This window comes from Sander lucioperca, chromosome 6 (assembly GCF_008315115.2).
Source record: "Sander lucioperca isolate FBNREF2018 chromosome 6, SLUC_FBN_1.2, whole genome shotgun sequence".
Taxonomy (NCBI): Eukaryota; Metazoa; Chordata; class Actinopteri; order Perciformes; family Percidae; genus Sander; species Sander lucioperca.
In genome coordinates this window covers 30,354,509-30,376,783 of record NC_050178.1, presented here as the reverse complement: position 1 = coordinate 30,376,783, position 22,275 = coordinate 30,354,509, and the positions used below count along the sequence as shown (strand labels likewise).

The window sequence follows — 22,275 nt, the reverse complement described above, 5'->3', positions numbered from 1 at the left end:
TCTATGGTAGGGATGCTAATCTTGATTTGCCGACCCTTGGCAGAGTCTCCTCCAGGACGCTCGGACACACTCTCCGTTCACAGCGTCCGTCAACAGCTGCAGACTTGTAACAGTCGAGTCACCCCGATGTTGTCGTGGACACATGCAGCCATTGTCCGTGCAACTGACACAAGTCCACAGTGGTACGGAGTGTATGTCCAATCCGTCAGCTGTCAGCTGTGTGTGTGCCTGGCATACTCATGTGTAGGACGGCTGATTTAACCCGCCAATATCCTCATGGATATAGACGCGTCACCAAGCTCTCCCCTGTGAGCTCCATCCGGCACAGAGCCACAAACTCGGCAGAAAAGAAATAGATTGTAAAGACTATTTCTCTATATCACCATGCAACAAACTTTTTGAATTACTTTTTAAGATTGTTTTTAATTGTTTAACTGATGTATCTATTGGTCAGAACATATACAACATGGTCTTGTGATCAACCCAAAGGCCTCAGAGACGGGCTTCCGAATTCATTCATTCATTTTTCATCCACTTCAAAACCTAATTAAAAAAAAAAACAGATCACCAGTGAGTGAAGCAAATCTAGCAGCTATTTGCATATTTTCCCAGCATTTGTTTTTCTCCAGCAGTTACAGCACATGTGAACCTGTCTGCGTTTCTAGAGCCATGATTTCTGTAAATTCAGAAAGGCTTTTCCTGGCATCAAGAGAAAAAAGACACTCACTCTCTCTCTCTCTCTCTCTCTCTCTCTCTCTCTCTCTCTCTCTCTCTCTCTCTCTCTCTCTCTCTCTCTCTTCATTGTTCTTTTCAATCTTTATCGGCTGTTTCTTGCTACAAATGCTTTCAGTTACAGAGATACTGTACTAATTTACTAATAATGTTTAGTCTGGATTTATCCATCGAAAGGTCTCCCGCTCTGTTTTTTTCTCCTCCTCCATTAATCCTCCAAATATCATGTGTAGCGATTGTAATCTCTCTCTGCAGATCAACATGGCAGCCGTCCAACAAGCCATTATCACGGTGCAGGCCGGGTACTTCCACTCCCACACCGAAACATGATCGTCTGATTGCAGGAGGAGAGGGAGGTTATAGGGGGAGAAAATGGAAAGAGAAAATCGAAAGCCATCAAGTGAGAGGGTGAACGTGAATAGAAAGAGAGAGGAAGAGTGTAACAGAAGAACAAGAGCTCTGTTTGGCAGACTGACTGGTAGTTTCACCCTTCAGTGAACTATAACTGATGAAGACATGAAAACAGAGTGATGGGAAATATGTCTTCAACCCCTAATGACCAGATGATACCTGCGCACACTCCCGTTTTTCCTGAGTTTCTCCCGTTTTTTAGCCCTATCTCCCGGACCCCTCCCGGTTTGTTATTTCTCCCGGGAAACTCCCGTAATTTGCACGGCCCAAACTCCTTAATAAATAATCAGACCAATATGTTAGTCTAATGTTGACCAGTTGCCAGATCTTGTATGAAACGCATCCTATTCACACAATCCACACACCATATACAATTTTCAACCCGTTTGTCACCTCAACCTGGCAACCCATAACCCTCAACCTGGCAACCTATAACCCTCAACCTGGCAACCTATAACCCAGTTGATCTCTGCGTAAGCTTCGCGGAAAGTTCAGACCTGAAAGCGAGCCGATAAAAATGGCAGGTGAAGGCGGTGTTCCTGCAAAGAAATGGAAATATAGCTGTAAATTTCAACAGCGTTGGGCGCAACAGTTTACTTACCTAGTCATATCGACAACCTCCACGCTTGATTTTAATGTAGCGCACGGTGGGTAGGTAGGTAGATGGATGGATGGGTAGGTAGAGCGATAGAGAGATGGATGGATGGATGGGTAGGTAGAGCGATAGAGAGATGGATGGATGGGTGGGTAGGTAGAGCGATAGAGAGATGGATGGATGGATGGGTAGGTAGAGCGATAGAGAGATGGATGGATGGGTGGGTAGGTAGAGCAATAGAGAGATGGGTGGGTAGGTAGATAGATGGATAGCTAGCTAGTTAGATGGATGGGTGTGTAGGTAGAGCGATAGAGAGATGGATGGATGGGTGGGTGGGTAGGTAGGTAGATGGATAGCTAGCTAGATAGATGGATGGGTGGGTAGATAGAACGATAGAGAGATGGATGGATTTAAGTAGGTGGATAGATATAAAGTAAGTTGGAGAACCCAGTTTCCTGTCTTCCATCAGGGAGCTTGAGTGGGACTATCTAACTACAACGCTGACCTCAGGGAAATAAGCAATGACCCCCCCACATCCTCCGTTCCCGCTTCTTCCATTGAGGGCGTAAAGTGGGCTCTTTATCGTGGTCACTCCACTTTCTGTCCTTATATTTATGTTTATTTGTATAGAGACAAGTATGTAGCATAGACCTATGCCACACACCACAGCCCTAGATGGACCCTCTTGCATACCAGCGGAGGTTAGCGTATCTATTATTCTGCAGAGCTTTGCCTCCTCCAACACCACAATATTAGCTTTATGATTCAACATATTCACTGGATATATATATCATATTAAAAAAACAGTACAGAAGTCCAAACACTGCAGGGTTCAACAAAATGGGTTGCCCAAAGGCCCGGGGCAAGTAAAACGGCACGTCGGGCAAGTAAACATTATTGTTTGGGGTAGAGGTCGACCGATTTTACCGATAGCTAGGTTGGGCCGTATTTGCCGATAACCGATTAATTGACCGATAGTATTTATAACTGATACTGGATAAAAACAAACATGACACTCCAAGTAAAACAGTGCTGAACTTTATTATAAAAATAAAAAACTGTATTGAACCATGAAAACATGCTAAATTAAATAATTTATAAATATAAATGAATATTGAAGTCAATAAAAGACATTCTTTCAAACTGAAACAAAAAGTAATAAATAACAAATAAAAACAGTTAAACTCAACATGTAACTGTTTAACTGTACAGTAACGCTACACAGGCATGTGTGTTGTTTAAAACAGTTCTACATATTTGGAGTCATCCAGTGCAAAAATAAACATAATGAGCATTATAATTCATATAAAGGACAAACTATTTACATTTCTTCAAAAAAATGTATGGCCCAAATGTATGCCAAATCTCAAAACAGTGATGCCATTCTTCTCTGTAGAACGGTTTAGAACGGTAACAGACGATCTCTGACCTGGAGGGATCTATCTCTCCCACTATACTCTTTGTTCTCGCTTGGATGCCCATATAAGGCGTAATGTGTGACGGACCTGCCTTCCCATTGGTTGAAAACATAAACAAAGGCATCATGGGAGGTTCCCTTGTCGGTAGCACCTACTGTCTATGGGTAGCATGGAGTTAGCGGCAGAAATGACCGAAAACGTGATGAATTATGGACATCAAGTGGATAAATCTTGGATGTAACAGTTTGGATTTAATGCTCAACAACCCTGAAAAAAGGCCCAAGTTCCAGGCTGGATAGAAAATCACCTGTAGAGGCTGAAAGACACCAGAGACACCCCCGTGACGGCTAACTCGTTAGCTTTTAGCTGCAGCAATCAGTAAGTCTCTACGTTTAACTGTTATTAAATGATCTAAATATGAATCAGAGGTGCCGTTTGGGATCGTGGACGAGCCTTTAGGGTTCTGATTCTGACATTTGGGTCGGACTTTTTAGCGTTTATTTTTGTCAGTGTTTTAACCGCTTGAGGTAAGTTAGCCTACTGCTAATGTTTAGCGTCATCTCCGCCTCGAAAGCAAACAAACATACTGTTGTGCTGTTCTTTCTCTGCAGCATCTATTCAACAAATTAATAACTTTATAATGATATGACAAAATGCACTGTATACATACCTCTTTGCTGTCGACGCTTTAAACGCGCATCTGATGTCAGCCTTCTCCGTGCAGCATGTGCTGTCCGTGCAGCGCGCAGTAACACGTGTCGAAAATAAACAACACGAGGCATCAGTGATAGTTTTTATTTCTCCTCTGTAATGCAGGATGCCAGCAGACCCTTCTCAGCTCTCGTGTACTGTGTAATGAATGACAGCGCGCGCTTCTCAGCCGCTCCAGCAACGGACGCAACCAGGAAAAACTATTGGTATGGATTTTTGCCGATAACGATAGTTCCACCAATCAGCTATCGGTGCCGATTAATCGGCAAAACCGATGAATCGGTCGACCTCTAGTTTGGGGAAGCAAGCCACTACTAAGTCAGGATGAGTCTAAGGGCGTCATTTTTACTGTATGACAATGGTATAGAGTCTGTAGAGGCTAACTTTGTTGTGTTTATTAAATAAAAACTACATTAATGCTGCTACTGCTGTAATGTAAACATTGATACTTTTAATAATGCGGCAGGTTAGAGGGAACCTTGCACTGTGGAATCTCTACCATATCCCAGCTAAATTGGTTTTCTAACTGAAATGAAATATCAAATCGACATTGAATCGGAATCAAATCGATTTGGAAAATCAGTGGTGATACCCAGCCCTAGTCTTTGTTGTTATTTTAATAACCACTAATAAAAAACAAAAATTAACTTCTTCACTTGCCCGACTTGGCAAAAACCCAAACTTTGGACCCTGCCAACCCGTTCTCACTCCCACCTCGTAAAATACTGACGCTTGGAGACTCTCAGCATCAGATACCAACGCAAAAATCACTCTTCAGCATCTGTATGAAACGCACCGAGTCCCGACCAAACGTGTCTAAGTATGACGCTAAAGGAGACTTTTTGCGTCAATAACAAACGCCAAAGTTACCGGACCAAGCGATGGGAGTGAGAATGAGTTGACCCTCACCAAGAACTTCTTTTTTGGTTAAAACAAAGACGTATCATAGAAAATGATCTGTTTGTACTACAGGGATGTTATTCTGCTCAGAATCAGATCCTGCACCTAGACTAAATAACCATTGTTGGGTTATTTGCGTTGCTTTGTGTAATCAGAAAGCACTAACATACTTTTTTTACCTTTTGTATTTGGAGTTTCTATTCGGAGCTGCAGCCGAAACAGGATCTCTGAGTGTTTCCCAGATGTCATTATTTGTAGACTGTGTGTCTGACACTGATCCTGTATCAACTTACAGCAGCAAACATGCACGCACACACACAGACACACACACAGGCTGTTTGTCAGCTTTATTTTCAAAGTACAGGTTTGCTGAACTTTAGTGTTGTCCAGCTCAGACAGTAGCTTTTATATTAATTTCAATTTCAATTTTATTTATAGTATCAAATCATAACAAGAGTTATCTCGAGACACTTTACAGATAGAGTAGGTCTAGACCACACTCTATAATTTACAAAGACCCAACAATTCTAGTAATTCCTCCAAGAGCAAGCATTTAGTGCGACAGTGGCGAGGAAAAACTCCCTTTTAGGAAGAAACCTGGGACAGACCCAGGCTCTTGGTAGGCGGTGTCTGACGGTGCCGGTTGGGGGTGTGATGAACAGTGGCAATTATAGTCACAATAAAGATAATGGATCAGTGACTAGAAATAGTATTCGTAGTAGTTCATGTCATAGCAGGGCACTGCAGGGTGTTACAGGATGTAGCGTGGCACAGCAGAGCATAGCTGGACGCAGCAGGACGCAGCAGGACACTGCAGGGCACCGCAGGGCACCGCAGAGCGTAGCAGGGTGTAGCAGGGTGTAGCAGGACGCAGCATGGTGCAGCATGGTTCAGCAGGGAGTGCAGCAGGACCACGGCGACAGCTGCAACCATGGTTTTGGTGCCACCCTAATCCAAGGAAACATGCTGGGCGAAAAAAAAAAACATAAGGACTCCGGGGAATAAGCTCCCACCCATTCTTATTTTTTTCCCAACTGACTTTTTTAGATGGTAATAAAATCTAAATAATAATAAAGTCTTAAACAAAACAAAAAACAATTAAAAATGAATATATTTTTAGAGTTAATGTCTCCGTTCATTGAACCTGTCTGGATCTTCTTCATGGTTCTTCATCATGTTTGGACGATTGTAACGTAGGAAAGTTCTGAAAAATGACGACACAAAGAACAATCCTGTTTCTCTTCAATTCAACTACATGAAGAGGAGATTATTATTAAGATGCTAATCTGTGGGTGTGTGTTTATGTTCTCTTCAACAGACACAGACTACATCAGCGAGGACGAGAAGCAGAAGGTGGAGCTGATGTTGGCGTTTCTGACGGAGGAATCCAAAGAGGCGGCAGCCAGCACGGCGGTAAGTAAAGAAACCTCCCAGGAAGAGTGAGAGTGAGTTTAGGAAAAGGGAAATGATGTTGCCGACAGACTGATGGTGTTGCCTTTGAGGGTGAAGTTGGTCAGGAGAAATCTGATTCCTGTCCGCAGTGGAAACCTGATCCTTCCGACTCCACCGCAGAAAGAAAGCCGACAGAGGAGGGATTTATTATTGATAAGAGAAGGAGCGAGGGAGGAGACTGGAAGTTGTATAAACCACTTTGTTTGCTTGTCATGTTTGAAGTAGCAGTAGAGTAACAGTGTTATTAGAGACTCTGTCAGAGACTACAGCTGGTGTTCACGGTTGAGAAAGGAAGACAGCGTTAAGGAAACAGAGTCTAAGTGCAGAGAATCCAGAGCTGATGTTTCCTCAAAGCCACTAATGGTTCTCTGTCTCTGATGTCAGCTTTCTGCACATGATTGGAAATGTCCTCCAGTCCAGTCACTCTGACTAACAGATAGTTTAGGCTCCATCTCCAGCGCTACGTTTTGGTTTTTAATCGTTTGAGTTTTGAGCCCAAAGTGATCTCTGTGCACCAAGTGTTTTTATCTCCAGTAGAAGAACTAATCTCTGTTTAAACTAACACGCCCAAACCTCATATCTCATCAACATTCTGGTATACTGGACATAAACAGGAGGCAGCGTGGAGACTCTGCCCACTGCTGGTAGTTACCATGGTAACGTTAGTAGCTTTAGTCTCAGAGAACGAGACGTTGTGACCAATAAGACCCAATCAGGAGGAGAAACGTTGGCGTCACTGTCGGTGTTGTCAAAGGTCTCCGTTTGGAGACGTTGAGACTGAAACACAACCCCGCAGATTCAGAACCAAAACGGGTCAGAAGAGTTAACTAATGTCTCCGGTTTAGGGGCTCAGAAACACCAGAATGAATGAGAGGGGGAAACGCCAGAGCAGGGGGAATGAGAGGGGGAAACGGGATCAGAACATTATTTGTCTCGTCCCTTTTACTACCGTTCATATTTTGGTGGCGGTCCAGCGAAGGGGCGGGACTTTGCCTCTCTATAACTCTGTGGGGACAAATCCTAAGTGAGTGCAAACAGCAGATTAGAGGCTGTGCCTGAAGGCCTCGTCCGTTTGATTTAGTAAATGTGCTGCTGGCTTTAATTGTGCTGTAAATCCTGAGGTGCAGGTACATTTATCTCTAGATGCTGTGCTGTTGGATGTGGCTGTTGAAGTGAATGTAGTTGTGCTGTTGGCTGCAGGTCAGTTGTGTGTGTTTCTGGGCGGAAGTTTACAGAACATAAAAAGAAAGGACTTTCTTTAACTCTGCTGTTTTCCTCGGGTCATATTTGAATGGTTTTCAAAGGTTCTACATCAAGGGTTTAGGGTTTGGGTTTCTTTCAAGCAAATTACACAAAAATGACACCGATGGTTCCATGGAAACGCTCTTCGAGTATATTTATGGATCACTTCACTTTTTGTTGTTGTTTCAAAACAGTATACTGACTAAAGTTTGACAGACAGACAGACAGAGAGACAGAGACAGACAGAGAGACAGACAGAGAGACAGACAGACAGACAGACAGACACACAGACAGACGCTGCTGAATGTGACGTTCACTTCAGAACTGTTTTCTATGTTTGTCTGTTGCTCCTCTTTAACTTTCTTTTTCTTCTGGTTCTCTTGTTTTCATTCTCTCAGCTGTTCTCTTCCGCGTGCACACGGCCCTGCACTCACGTGCCGTTTTACGGCGATTGGCACGCACGTTGAATTTACATCATCATCAATAAATCAGGAATCAGACGTAGACTTGTCTTTAACCTTTCTCTTTAAGAAACACTTTGTGAGAGAGTCCCGACGTGTTTTCGTCTTTAGAAGTCAGAGATCATATTTAGTAAAAGGAAGAAGTACGGTCGAGGTATCTTATTAAATCATTAGAGTGTTTGAAAAGCTGCCGGGCGCTGAACGCACTTTACTCTGAATGTTTCCACAGACCATTAACACATTCAGACACACACACACACACACACACAGCTATCCAAACACTCTGAAGGTTCACAGATCCATCAACACCGTGCTTATTTTTGCCAACAACAGCTGGACGTCCAGGCAACCAGAACTATCACAGCTCTAATGATTTAACTCTAACTGAGAGAGAGGGGGGGGTGGGGGTGGGGGGGGGAGTGACCCTTGTTATATATATATATATATATATATTGCACCAGTACTGCCTGATGGTGTTTTAAGTACGTCGACTTCAAGGCACCTAGACCCTAACCATTGCCTAATCCTAGTGCCTTCCAGGCAGCGCTGCCTGGAAGACGACGTTGGGGGCTTAAAACACCAAACACCACCAGTACCCTATCAGGCATTGCATTATAAATATTTAGTAGTATTATAATAGGATGATGAATCTAAAGTTGTTGGAAACAATCAATATGTCGTTATTGCACAGCCCTTTCTGCTAGGAATTACATTTTAATATGACTTCTCCAATTACGTTGTGGGGACAAATGTAATCTTTGCCTGCATTATGTTCAGAGGTTTGTGATTTCTTCAGAGACAGAAGCTCTCCGGCTGGGTTAGTGAGAGATCTTTGTCTCGGTTAAACTCGTAGAATCTTTCCGTAATAAACCAGAGCGTGATCTTAACCCAGAACCTGAAGATAAATCAGCCACTTCTTTCAGATTTGAAATGTGTTGTGTTCCATTAACAGGCTGCAGACTGAAGAGTTTCTAAATGGATCATTTATCTGAGAGATTCTGAAGCTATTACTCTGGTGTTTCTCTCTGTCCAGCAGCCAGAGATGTGAGAGGAAGAGCAGCACTGCACCACCTTTCTCTATCACTCTGGAGTCACGAAGACACGTTGGAATATGCTCACACACACAAACACACACACACACACACACACACACACACACACACACACACACACACACACACACACACACGCATGCACGCACTCACAAACACACACACACAGACACTCACACACACGCTGCCTGTAGTTTTTATCCTGCTGGCGGTAAAGTCTGAGCTGTTCTCTTTCCTCTGCAGTCATTAATCCTCAGCTTCACCCTCAGAGCACCTGATACTCTCTCTGTCTCTGTCTCTCTGTCTCTGTCTCTGTCTCTGTCTCTCTGTCTCTCTCTCTCTGTCTCTGTCTCTCTGTCTCTGTCTCTCTGTCTCTCTGTCTCTGTCTCTGTCTCTCTGTCTCTCTCTCTCTGTCTCTCTGTGTCTCTCGCTCTCTCTGTCTCTCTCTCTGTCTCTCTCTCTGTCTCTCTGTGTGTGTCTCTCTCTCTCTCTCTGTGTCTCTGTCTCTCTGTCTCCCTCTCTCTCTCTCTCTCTGTCTCTCTGTGTCTCTCTCTGTCTCTCTGTCTCCCTGTCTTCCTCTCTCTCTCTCTGTCTCTCTGTGTCTCTCTCTGTCTCTCTGTCTCCCTGTCTTCCTCTCTCTCTCTCTCTCTCTCTCTCTCTCTCTCTATATATATATATATATATTCCACACAGTCAAAACCTGGCACCTACATTTCCCATCATGCACCTCTCCCTCTGACAGCAGTTTGGTAGACTGTGGCATGTAATATTATTATCTCCAACTATTTTCATAATCGAATAGTCTGGCATGTCCAGTCCTTCCTCCACAGCTCAGCAGAGGAAGGTCTGGCTAGTCCACACAGCATTCCTGGATGGGAGAAAAACGTGCTCTGGTTTATTGGCATTTCTTTAAACCAATCACAATCGTCTTGGGTGGTGCTAAGCTCCGGACGGAGCCACGGTGCCTCTGCTAAATAGTCTCAGGAAGGAACTTGTTTTGGTGGAACATGTGTACGTTCAAAAGTAGTGTTTAGTCGTGCAACAGAAAACTTACCAAAACCAACATCTGGATGTGGGTCTGGCTTGTCAGGCTACTAACAGTCAATGAATTGGTTTGATTGATTTTTGATGATAAAACAGGTAAACTTCTCTCCTCTGGGACAGGAAACTAAAGATCTTTGAGTTGTGGACAAAACAAGACAGTTGAGGACATCATCTTGGGCTTTGGGAAACTGTGTAACTGATCGACATTAAATACGTAAATTAACCATCATTTATCGAGCACAACAAGTCAAACATTTGCAGTTCCCAGCTGCTCAGATATGAGGATGAATAGCTTCTCTGTTTCATGAATATATTATATTATATATTAGTCAGTTTGGACTGACCTCCTGTGTGATAACTGGCAGATAGATGGATATTGCAGACGTCCCGGTGTGATTTCTGTCATCTGTCCATGTTTGCCTTTCTCTCTCACAAGCTGCCACACTGGTTTATTTCTGGCGTGGCCTGAGACATTTTCCTCTCCTCTCCGCCGGGGTTTCAGCTGTCCGCCTGCAGGCCGGCGTATTAATGCGCTGACCTGCCGGCGGTGACAGACTGCGTTGTGATATTTATGTTATTCTCTCTGATCTCAGCTGCGACTGCTCTTTATGTTTATATTTATTTCTGTCTGCGATGACGACCATGCTGCTGATTTCTGTTTGAAATGAAGGAAGTCTACGCTGAGCTCCTCTTTAAAACCACTCAGTGTTCAGGACATATATGGAACCATTAGAGGTGTGAATCTTCACTGATCTCCCCAATCAATTCAATTACCATTATCATGTCAGCGATTCAATTCCATATCTCGTTGCATCACGATGCGTCAAATACATTTTTCTGTCAAAGCCATATAGGATATTTGACTTGACAGAATGCATTAAGATACTGTACAGTTCAACATATTACTTCATATGGTTGTTTTCATCCAAAAATACAAGTGGTAAGATATAAACAATCTTTTTTATTTAACAAAGTCTGAACACAGCAGACAGGACACACACACACGCGCACTTACTTCTAGCTTTTCAAGCTTCAAAAACCAAACATTCTGCAGTGCTCTAATACTAAATAAATTGGATACATAAAACTACAGCACTGTGAATGTGCAAAACAGAATATAAAACAGAAATGTTGTAGTAATAAACAGACCGACCCGCGTGAGGTCGATGGGAAGTTAATCAAACGTAAATAAGTGTACATCATGCATGGAATCCAACTGCATTGCTTTTATTTTGAAGGCGACTGTTTTTTTGTTGTTGCTTTTTTTTGTGCGAACGTTTGCAGCTTCTTCTTCTCTGGTTGCAAGTCGCAATTAAGAAGTAGAAGAAGAACGGCAATGTGTCAGTGAGCCGTGAACTGAGCTCAGGAGACGTTAACATGGACGTGAGTGAGCTGTTATCCCTCAAAAATGTGAGCTCATGGGAAAGAAAGAGAGGTCGATAGAGAGAGCCGAGTTTTTAACCAAACATGGACTTCTAAGTATTTCTTTCCTGAAGTCAGAGGCCAAGCCATTTTCAGAGAACAGATCGCTGTGTTAAAGGGTTATCATTTAAATCACCACTACACTAAACACACAGAGAAATCCATCAAGTTGACTGATGCAAATTAATATGGAGCAGAATTGCCTATTGGTCTGGCCCTCTTTCTCATGTGCATTACCCTGAAAATGAATTGCCCCCCCCCCTGTGGTTAGGGTTAACCCTGTCATAGGTCTAGATGAAACGGGTCAGGCTACTCAGAATGTTCTTTTTCATTTGAATGTTTTAAATTAACGAGTGACAGCATTGTGTTATAATAGATTATGGTCGGCCACTGCATCGATGCAGCATCGTCTGTGTGCGTGTGTGTGTGTGTGTGTGTGTGTGTGTGTCTGTCTGTCTGTCTGTCTGTCTGTGTGTGTTTGTGTCTGTGTGTGTGTGTGTGTGTGTGTGTGTGTTTGTGTCTGTGTGTGTCTGTCTGTCTGTCTGTGTGTCTGTGTGTGTGTGTGTGTGTGTGTGTGTGTGTGTGTGTGTGTGTGTGTGTGACACAGCTGGATTTGTCTCCATTGCACTTTAATGTGTGTTAATGTTCCTGACAGCAGGACTGACAGGCTCACAGTTAGAAACACCAAAGGCTGAAAACCTGACTAGGAATCTCAGCTGGAAGTAAAAAAAGCTGACTCCTCACTTCTAATCCCTTATGTAACACTGCCATGTAAAGGACAAGACATTTGACCTGTGGAAACTTGTTTTTGTGACAGCAAGGGCCTTTTCACACCTGAAAATCCGAACCAAGCTTCATGTGTTTCCAGTATAAGCTGTGTCTCCTGATTCTCCACCCTGATTGGTTGTAGACTCCCCGTCATCTTCCAGACTGACTGCTACCGCAGCACTTTTTGTTTTGTTGCATTTTTTAAGCAAGACATGGAAAGTTGACTTCGTTTTTTTTTCCAATACTCTCGTCACTTGCTTTCGATTCTCAATTTTGACGCTTTCGACGCTACCTTCCAGTCTCATGAAAACGAGGATAGCCTGCCAGGATGTCCTGTATTTCGACCTTTGTTTTGTGCTTTCAACGCTCACTTTCATCTGCTGTTTTGACACTGGTTTTGGATGTTGCTATTGACGCCGCTGGCTTTCAGCGCTGGCTTTGGACGGATTATGAAGCTCTAAAGCGACTGTTTGAGCCTCAGTGGCTGCTGGTGATGGTGTTAGAGTCCCCGGAGAAATGTCACAATAGCTTCGGAGATTGGAGTTTGTTTTGTAGAACAGGAAATAATTTCTTCATCAATAGTCTCCAGAGACGGTAAAGGATGAGGCGCTCTGGTTAAAGCTGTCGATGTGAAGAGCAAGAAGATCGACTCCAGGGGTCAAAGGTCAAGCTGTTGTGTGGAGAGACTTAAAGGAACAATCAGACAGAAAGATGGAACATAGAAAGCAGACACAGGGGGATTAATGGAGAGAAGGAATGAGAAGTGATGAAAGAAGTTTGAACAGAGAGAGAGAGAGAGAGCAGATAGATAGATAGATAGATAGTTTTTTTTATTGATCCCAAATGGGAAATTACGGTGTTGTCAGACACAGATAATGACGTTTAGAGTCTCCACCTCAACTACAGATACACACACACACACACACACACACACACACACACATACATACATACACACACACACACACACACACACACACACACACACACAAATCTCTTCCTCTTCGTCCTCTTTTTTTGACCAAATCGTTATTTTACGGCGTCTTGCAAAAACACAAAGTGAAACATCTTTAAGAAGGCTTTTAGTATCTGCTCAGGTCTCGAGGTTTTATATACGAGCATGGTGAAAAGGCAGGCCGTCTTTTGGCCCACCAACTTAAATGTAGATCGGCAGCTCAGCTCATACCACAGATCCAGAAGTCTTCTGGTGAGCTAACAGTTGACCCAGTTGAAATAAGTGATACTTTTAAGACATTTTATTCAAACTTATACACATCTGAATTCCCAGAGGATGACTCGGACATGCTAAATTCTTTAGATAACTTAGATGCCCCTTCTATGAACCCTGATAAGAGGACAGATTTGGATAAGCCCATTACACTTAATTAAGTCATCAGCTCTATTTCAGCAATTTGAAATTTTACAAAAAAATTTCATCCAAACTAGCCTCTCTGTTACTTGAAATGTTCAATCATTCGCTGGATCAGGGAGCCTTGCCACAAACCCTCACAGAAGCTAATATTACACTCTTGTTAAAACCTGGCAAAAACGCAGCTGATTGTGGCTCCTATAGGCCCATATCACTACTGAATGGGGATGTTAAGATACTAGCTAAGCTTCTTGCTATTAGGCTGGATACTGTTATGATGGACATAATATCGTCGGATCAGACGGGCTTTATTAGGGGGCGCCATTCTTTTTCTAATATACGCAAGCTCCTCAGTGTCGATCACTCTCCCGCATCCCGGGAGATTCCCGAGGTGGTGGTCTCCCTGGATGCGGAAAAAGCATTCGATCAGGTTGAGTGGCCCTATTTAATTGCGGTATTGGGAAGATTTGGATTTGGGCCCAAACTTATATCTTGGATACGGCTATTATATGCATCTCCTAAAGCATGCATAATTACTAATAAATTGTGTTCTAAGTCCTTCTCACTGTCTAGGGGTACCCGGCAAGGTTGTCCCCTTAGTCCACTTCTCTTTGCTTTAGCTATCGAACCTCTCTCCATTATGCTGAAAACCTCACATTGCTTTAAGGGAATCTACAGAAAACAGTTAGAACATAGTGTCCTTATATGCAGATGACTTATTGCTTTACATCTCAGACCCAGTGTCATCTGCCTCTGACATTGTGAATATGCTACACAGATTTGGCAGGTTTTCAGGATATAAATTGCATTTTTTAAAGAGTGAATGTTTTCCAATCAACAACTTAGCCCTCCAAATTGCAGAAACAGACTTGCCCTTCCCTTTCTCTAGATCAGGATTTAAATATTTGGGAATCAATGTTACCCGCTCATTCTCTGGTCTGTATGACAAAAATTTCACTCCCCTGATAAATAATCTTAAATGCGATCTTCAGAAGTGGAGTGTTCTGAACCTATCCCTACCAGGCAAAATAGCATGTATTAAAATGAACATATTGCCAAGGTTTTTATATCTCTTTCAGAGTATTCCAGTCTTCCTCCCAAAGTCATTCTTCAGACTTGTTGATAAACTGCTATTTTCATTCTTGTGGGGTAACAAACATCCTAGAATTCGTAAGACATTCCTTCAGAGGCATAAAACAGAGGGAGGTATGGCCCTGCCCAATCTGATGTATTATTATTGGGCAACAAACTTACAAAAAATAGTTTATTGGATTCAAAGACCAGATACTGTTTGGTGCCAATCAGAAATGGATGCGTGTATATCATCATCACTCCCTGCATTAGTTACCTCGAAGCTCCCCCTCTCTCCTAAACAATACTCCTCATGTCCTATTGTAATCTCCACCTTAAAAATTTGGTCACAATTTAGACAAAATTTCAATTTGACGGACTTCTCTCTTTATAGTCCCATCTGCAATAATCATGTCTTTCTCCCAGCCAAATTAGATCCTGTCTTTGTCCAGTGGCAGAGGGCAGGATTAAGTAAATTCAGTGATCTCTACATAGATGGTACTTTCGCTACATTTGATGCTCTTTCCACCAAATTTAACTTACAGCGCTCTAACCTGTTCCGCTATCTTCAGATTTGCCAGTTTGTTCGTACCATTAGCCCATGCTTTCCTAATTTACCTCCAAAAAAGGAATAGATATCATTCTGCAAATTCCCATGCATCATAGAGGTCTCATCTCAAAAATCTATAATAGTATCGCACCACTTAATAAAGTATCGCTCGATAAGATCAGAACAGATTGGGTGGAAGAACTTGGAATAAATATCTCAGATGCAACCTGGGATGGTGCATTATATAGAGTAAATGGGTCCACCTCATGTGCCCGCCTTGGCTTGATTCAGTTCAAGGTTCTCCATCGAATCCATTATAGTAGAGTCAGACTCTCTAAGATATATTCTAATGTAAGTGAAAAATGTGAATGTTGTCTTGTTGCTAAGGCCGATCTGGCTCATATGTTATGTTCTATATAATTTTGGACTACGATATTTCGAACTTTATCTGAAGCTTTTAGCAGAGATATTCAACCCAGTGCTGTAATGGCTATTTTTGGAGTTCCAGGGGAGGGTATGTCAATGACAAATAAAATTAAAAATGTGCTTGCTTTCTCAACTCTCCTGGCCTGGAGAAGAATCCTGTTGGAGTGGAAAGCAGCACATCCACCCAAAGCCGCCTCTTGGATGAAAGACCTGATCCTATTCCTTAAGCTAGAAAAGATAAAATATTGCATTAGAGGGTCGACCCAAAAATTCCATGATACATGGGCCCCTCTACTGTTTTATTTTGAGAAACTTGAAGTCCTCCCACAAAACTGAAAATTAAGCAGGAATAAACCCTGTTGTGTTTGTGCTTGTACCTCCTTGGAGACTCAGGGACCTCAGAAAACCTGCGTAGTGATAATCACAGAAGGCATATAGCCTACTTGTACTGTCTTGAATATCCACTTTCTCTCTTATTTATTTATTTATTAATTATTTTGTTCTGTGTGTGTGCATGTATATATATGTACATATATTGTTTTTATTATTTTTATTATTATTTCAATTTTGTATATTTTCATGCTTGTAACATTTCAGTGTAATGATGGAGGTGTGCTTTTCAAGTTTATTCTCACTATTTAATATTTTTTAATTATTATTATTAATTTTTTATTTTTATTTTATTATTTTTTTTATTTATTTTTGCATTGGCAGCATGGTGGGGGAAAGGAAATAAGAAAAATGATGTATGTTGAATATCTGTGACCAACACTTATTTTCTCAAATAAAAACACGTTAAAAACGCCTCTGGGCGTAATTGGATAGTCCTTCAACCAATCAGACCAACGATCCGGGTGACGTAGCAGCGACAGCAGCATCAACGGGTTGCTGCGCTTGTTGAATGTTGAATGTAAACAAAAAGCTGTTCGCAGAGGATGACTCGGACATGCTAAATTCTTTAGATAACTTAGATGCCCCTTCTATGAACCCTGATAAGAGGACAGATTTGGATAAGCCCATTACACTTAATTAAGTCATCAGCTCTATTTCAGCAATTTGAAATTTTACAAAAAAATTTCATCCAAAAAAAGCTGTTCGCCGTCACTGCGCTATCGTCATCGTGTTAAGCCCGTCTCAACTGTTGTGATTGGTGTAGAGCCCGTCTCAACTGTTGTGATTGGTGTAGAGCCCGCCTCAACGGTTGTGATTGGTGTAAAGCCCGCCTCAACGGTTGTGATTGGTGTAAAGCCCGTCTCAACAGTTGTGATTGGTGTAAAGCCCGCCTCAACGGTTGTGATTGGTGTAAAGCCCGCCTCAACGGTTGTGATTGGTGTAAAGCCCGCCTCAACAGTTGTGATTGGTGTAAAGCCCGCCTCAACGGTTGTGATTGGTGTAAAGCCCGTCTCAACAGTTGTGATTGGTGTAAAGCCCGCCTCAACGGTTGTGATTGGTGTAAAGCCCGCCTCAACAGTTGTGATTGGTGTAAAGCCCGCCTCAACGGTTGTGATTGGTGTAAAGCCCGTCTCAACAGTTGTGATTGGTGTAAAGCCCGCCTCAACGGTTGTGATTGGTGTAAAGCCCGCCTCAACAGTTGTGATTGGTGTAAAGCCCGCCTCAACGGTTGTGATTGGTGTAAAGCCCGCCTCAACGGTTGTGATTGGTGTAAAGCCCGCCTCAACGGTTGTGATTGGTGTAAAGCCCGTCTCAACAGTTGTGATTGGTGTAAAGCCCGTCTCAACAGTTGTGATTGGTGTAAAGCCCGCCTCAACGGTTGTGATTGGTGTAAAGCCCGTCTCAACGGTTGTGATTGGTGTAAAGCCCGCCTCAACGGTTGTGATTGGTGTAAAGCCCGCCTCAACAGTTGTGATTGGTGTAAAGCCCGCCTCAACGGTTGTGATTGGTGTAAAGCCCGCCTCAACAGTTGTGATTGGTGTAAAGCCCGCCTCAACGGTTGTGATTGGTGTAAAGCCCGCCTCAACGGTTGTGATTGGTGTAAAGCCCGCCTCAACTGTTGTGATTGGTGTAGAGCCCGCCTCAACGGTTGTGATTGGTGTAAAGCCCGCCTCAACGGTTGTGATTGGTGTAAAGCCCGTCTCAACAGTTGTGATTGGTGTAAAGCCCGCCTCAACGGTTGTGATTGGTGTAAAGCCCGCCTCAACGGTTGTGATTGGTGTAAAGCCCGTCTCAACAGTTGTGATTGGTGTAAAGCCCGCCTCAACGGTTGTGATTGGTGTAAAGCCCGTCTCAACGGTTGTGATTGGTGTAAAGCCCGCCTCAACGGTTGTGATTGGTGTAAAGCCCGCCTCAACAGTTGTGATTGGTGTAAAGCCCGCCTCAACGGTTGTGATTGGTGTAAAGCCCGCCTCAACGGTTGTGATTGGTGTAAAGCCCGCCTCAACGGTTGTGATTGGTGTAAAGCCCGTCTCAACAGTTGTGATTGGTGTAAAGCCCGTCTCAACAGTTGTGATTGGTGTAAAGCCCGCCTCAACAGTTGTGATTGGTGTAAAGCTCGCCTCAACAGTTGTGATTGGTGTAAAGCTCGCCTCAACAGTTGTGATTGGTGTAAAGCTCGCCTCAACAGTTGTGATTGGTGTAAAGCTCGCCTCAACGGTTGTGATTGGTGTAAAGCCCGTCTCAACGGTTGTGATTGGTGTAAAGCCCGTCTCAACGGTTGTGATTGGTGTAAAGCCCGTCTCAACGGTTGTGATTGGTGTAAAGCCCGTCTCAACGGTTGTGATTGGTGTAAAGCCCGCCTCAACGGTTGTGATTGGTGTAAAGCCCGCCTCAACAGTTGTGATTGGTGTAAAGCCCGCCTCAACGGTTGTGATTGGTGTAAAGCCCGCCTCAACGGTTGTGATTGGTGTAAAGCCCGCCTCAACGGTTGTGATTGGTGTAAAGCCCGTCTCAACAGTTGTGATTGGTGTAAAGCCCGTCTCAACAGTTGTGATTGGTGTAAAGCCCGCCTCAACAGTTGTGATTGGTGTAAAGCTCGCCTCAACAGTTGTGATTGGTGTAAAGCTCGCCTCAACAGTTGTGATTGGTGTAAAGCTCGCCTCAACAGTTGTGATTGGTGTAAAGCTCGCCTCAACGGTTGTGATTGGTGTAAAGCCCGTCTCAACGGTTGTGATTGGTGTAAAGCCCGTCTCAACGGTTGTGATTGGTGCCTCGATTTGGAAAAGTTGGAAATGGTCTTGAATGGGCTCTTGGCCAGATGGACTTGCAGAGCAAATCACATATTTGCTGGAAGTTCATCAGGGTTTTCACAGACTAGAACGCTTTCACACCTCTAGTGGACTCAGTGGGATTCGGGGGGGGGGGGGCAGTGTTCACATGGTGGAAACGCTCGCTGGTCTGTTGGACAGAATATCTGCGAGATTTCCTGCTCTCAGAAATAATGTTTTTCTTTCGTCCGTCTGTTTCAGCCGACCAGTGAAGAAGATCTCTGCCCGATCTGCTACGCTCACTCCATCTCAGCCATCTTCAAACCCTGCTCACACAAGTCCTGCAAGTGAGTCCACACACACACACACACACACACACACACACACACACACACACACACACACAGAGACAGACAGTCAGCAGTTTGCGTGTGAGTCAGCAGACTTGCTTCACTACATATTTGATGTGAACCTGCTGGAGGTGCGTTTGATTTATGTCTCAGCTCTTATTGATTATTGTGGCGCTGATTGAGAGCGCTGTCCCGCCGACTCTAATCACCGCCAAGGCCAAACTGTCCAAACTGTTAGAAAACACGTCTCATATCGCACACCAAAGGCCAGCGATATATTGTTGTATCAATATTTTGTCTCACCCCCAGTTTTCAGCCTCTCAGATATGGAGGTCTTTCTGTTTTATATCTTATTAAACTAAAAGACGTTTAAAGACTTTAACTTCGACTTTGAGAAACTATCACAGTATCTCTACAGCACTGTGTGTGTGTGTGTGTGTGTGTGTGTGTGTGTGTGTGTGTGTGTGTGTGTGTGTGTGTGTGTGTGTGTGTGTGTGTGTGTGTGTGTGTGGTCTTGTTTAACTATATTCGTGGGGTCCAAAAACTGGGAGTCCAGTATACTTGTGGGGTCCAGACAGCTTTGTGGGGCCAAAATGCTGGACCCCACAAGGTTAAAGGTCTGTTTGAGGGTTAAGACTTGGTTTTAGGATTAGGGTTAGAATTAGGTTATGGTTAGGGTGAGGGTAAGGGTTAAGGTTAGGCATTTAGTTGTGATGGTTAAGGTTAGGGTAAGGGGCTAGGGAATGCATTATGTCAATGACAGGTCCCCACAAAGATAGTGCCACAAACCTGTGTGTGTGTGTGTGTGTGCGTGTGTGTGTGTGTGTGTGTGTGTGTGTGTGTGTGTGTGTGTGTGTGTGTGTGAGGCTTGCTGTAGTCCTCTCCCCCTGGTGATTGTGGCAAAATGAGGAAATGTTGGGTCTTCATCAGCAGTAACGTAACACTCCTATATGTGAACATGAAACATAATAAAAAGCAGATATAATATACTAAACTAGATTAGAAACCACAGGATCAAACTCGGTTCAGTCAAGGAAATAAAATATATATAAATATAGTTTATATAGTTTATAAATATAGGGTCTAAATTTAAGGGATGTACAGAGTGTTCTGTCTGCCATATTTGGGAGAAAAGACGTGTCGGATGATTAAAATGATTTTTGTTATTTTTCTGTGCAGAGCCTGCATCAACCAGCATCTGATGAACAACAAGGACTGCTTCTTTTGCAAGGCCACAATCACCGGGGTGGAGGACTACAGCAAGCCTGCAGCCTGCTAACACAAACAGACAGACACACACACACACACACACACACACTAAAGCGTTATATAAAAATAGAGGCGTAGACGGGAATACGGCAGCGTCCTTCGGTGTCAGAACTAGCTGTCATATTAGCACATCTCACCTCTACCTGTCAGTGCAGGTACACACACACACACACACACACACATACACACAGGATGGCAGGTGTATAGAGAAACTGGAACACAGATACACAGACAGGAACAGTGATATCTCTTCCTAAATATGGATTTCTGAACTTTACAGACCCGGTCACTCACTGACATTCATTTCAGCAAGGATCATATTGTGTTAAACCGTAATTCTTATAGATGTAATACTGTACATTGTATTATCTATATTTTGAGTCATGGAGTCTTTAGTGTGAGTTTTCTTGGGTAAACATTACATGAGTGAAATGTCCATCATTCAGTTGTTTATCATCCAAAAATGTTGTCAACTTAGGGTTCACAATTCCTGTCACTAGTGCGTGCCTGTTCGGAACGGGCCGATGGCACACAGCTTTATCTAACTGTAAGGCTTAGCCTACTGGAGACGCCGCTCTTAAACAGCACGCACAACGGGCGGAGAAATGTGCACAGAACAGGTGGAGAAATGTGCACAGAACGGGCACACAGAGATTCCTCGATTTATAGTTAATGACCCGTTAAACAAACTAATTAACTTGACAACTCTTTGTGTTCTTGCTTAGATTGAATATGTTTGACTTTACTCCAAGCAATTCATGAGCACATATAATGACTTATAACCAGAACTAGAATTTCTTTTATTTTTACGTTTTTCAGCGGTGATCCAGGATGAAAATCTGCAGAATTTAGCGGACTATGAGAGTTATTATAATAGAGAATTATAATAAAGTCTGATCCTTGCAAAAATGAATGTCAGTATTAGGTAGTATTATGATACCTGGTGTGTTATGATTGTTATAAAACATTATGAATGAGAAGGAGTGCTTATAACTATAGTTACACAGGGTTATAAACACATTATAAGTATGTTTATTACCCTTTATAGACACTACCATCCTGATTTGAAAATAAATCAGACAAACAATCAGAGACTCCATACCACCACCAAACGTTGTAGTTTTGTGTCTCTGTGAGTCAAGAGTCGCGCTGCTTTGGGGGCCTTGAACAGGTTTGATCTCAGGGGCCCCCCCGGTGTCTCATAATCCATCCAGGACCGACCTGCAGGTCTGCATGCATGGATCCTTCCACACCAGCGTACTGTAAACATGAGGAAACACACAGCGATGCAGGGAACAGCTTCCAGCCTTCTGAACAGACTTTAAAGGCTTTAACTCCCACTGTACTGTCTCACACTTTAATAACAAGTCACTAGAAAAGAAATAGGACTCTGGACTGAAGAAGTGTGTTTCTGTTAAACGGCTGCTGGCTGTAGTTTTTATAATATTAAAGGGGTTTTTGTTGTTTTTTTGTAACCTGGACCCTATTTCCCCTTCGCATTGGTGTCTGAGGGACTGATGGGAACAACAATCTCACAAATCTCTTCAGTATTGAGGGAGAACGCTGTAACCCTACAGGACAAATGTGTGCGTGTGTGTGTGTCTATGTCTGTGTGTGTGTGTGTGTGTGTATGTCTGTCTGTCTGTCTGTCTGTCTGTCTGTCTGTGGGTCTGTATGTCTGGTTGTCTGTGTGTGTGTGTGTGTGTGTGTGTGTCTCTGTTCTGTTTGTTGCCGCTGACAGACTCAGATTATTATTCAAGAACCAAGCTGTAATGTAACCCTACAGGACTAATGTTCAGCAGCAGTTAGAGTCACTAAAAGTTCTGTTGTTGCTGCTGACAGACTCAGATTATTATTCTAAGAGTCTGACA

General features: G+C 43.1%; 1 protein-coding gene and 1 long non-coding RNA gene across 2 annotated transcripts in view; one reads left to right on the top strand and one right to left on the bottom strand.

Moving 5' to 3' along the window:
- The window catches only part of LOC116039958, a 54,563-nt gene extending 32,685 nt beyond the window's left edge, over positions 1-21,878 (top strand). Inside the window, exons 5-7 of the mRNA XM_036002573.1 lie at positions 6,086-6,180; positions 19,047-19,132; positions 20,315-21,878. Of these exons, the coding sequence (XP_035858466.1) occupies positions 6,086-6,180; positions 19,047-19,132; positions 20,315-20,414 (281 nt within the window). The 3' untranslated portion in view covers positions 20,415-21,878. The remainder of the gene's footprint in view (positions 1-6,085; positions 6,181-19,046; positions 19,133-20,314) is intronic.
- LOC116063566 lies at positions 1,457-1,729 on the bottom strand. The gene is made up of 2 exons (XR_004108307.2): positions 1,587-1,729; positions 1,457-1,542 (listed from the first exon to the last, which is right to left on the bottom strand). It is a non-coding gene; the product is annotated as an uncharacterized LOC116063566 (long non-coding RNA).
- Positions 21,879-22,275: the final 397 nt, after the last annotated feature.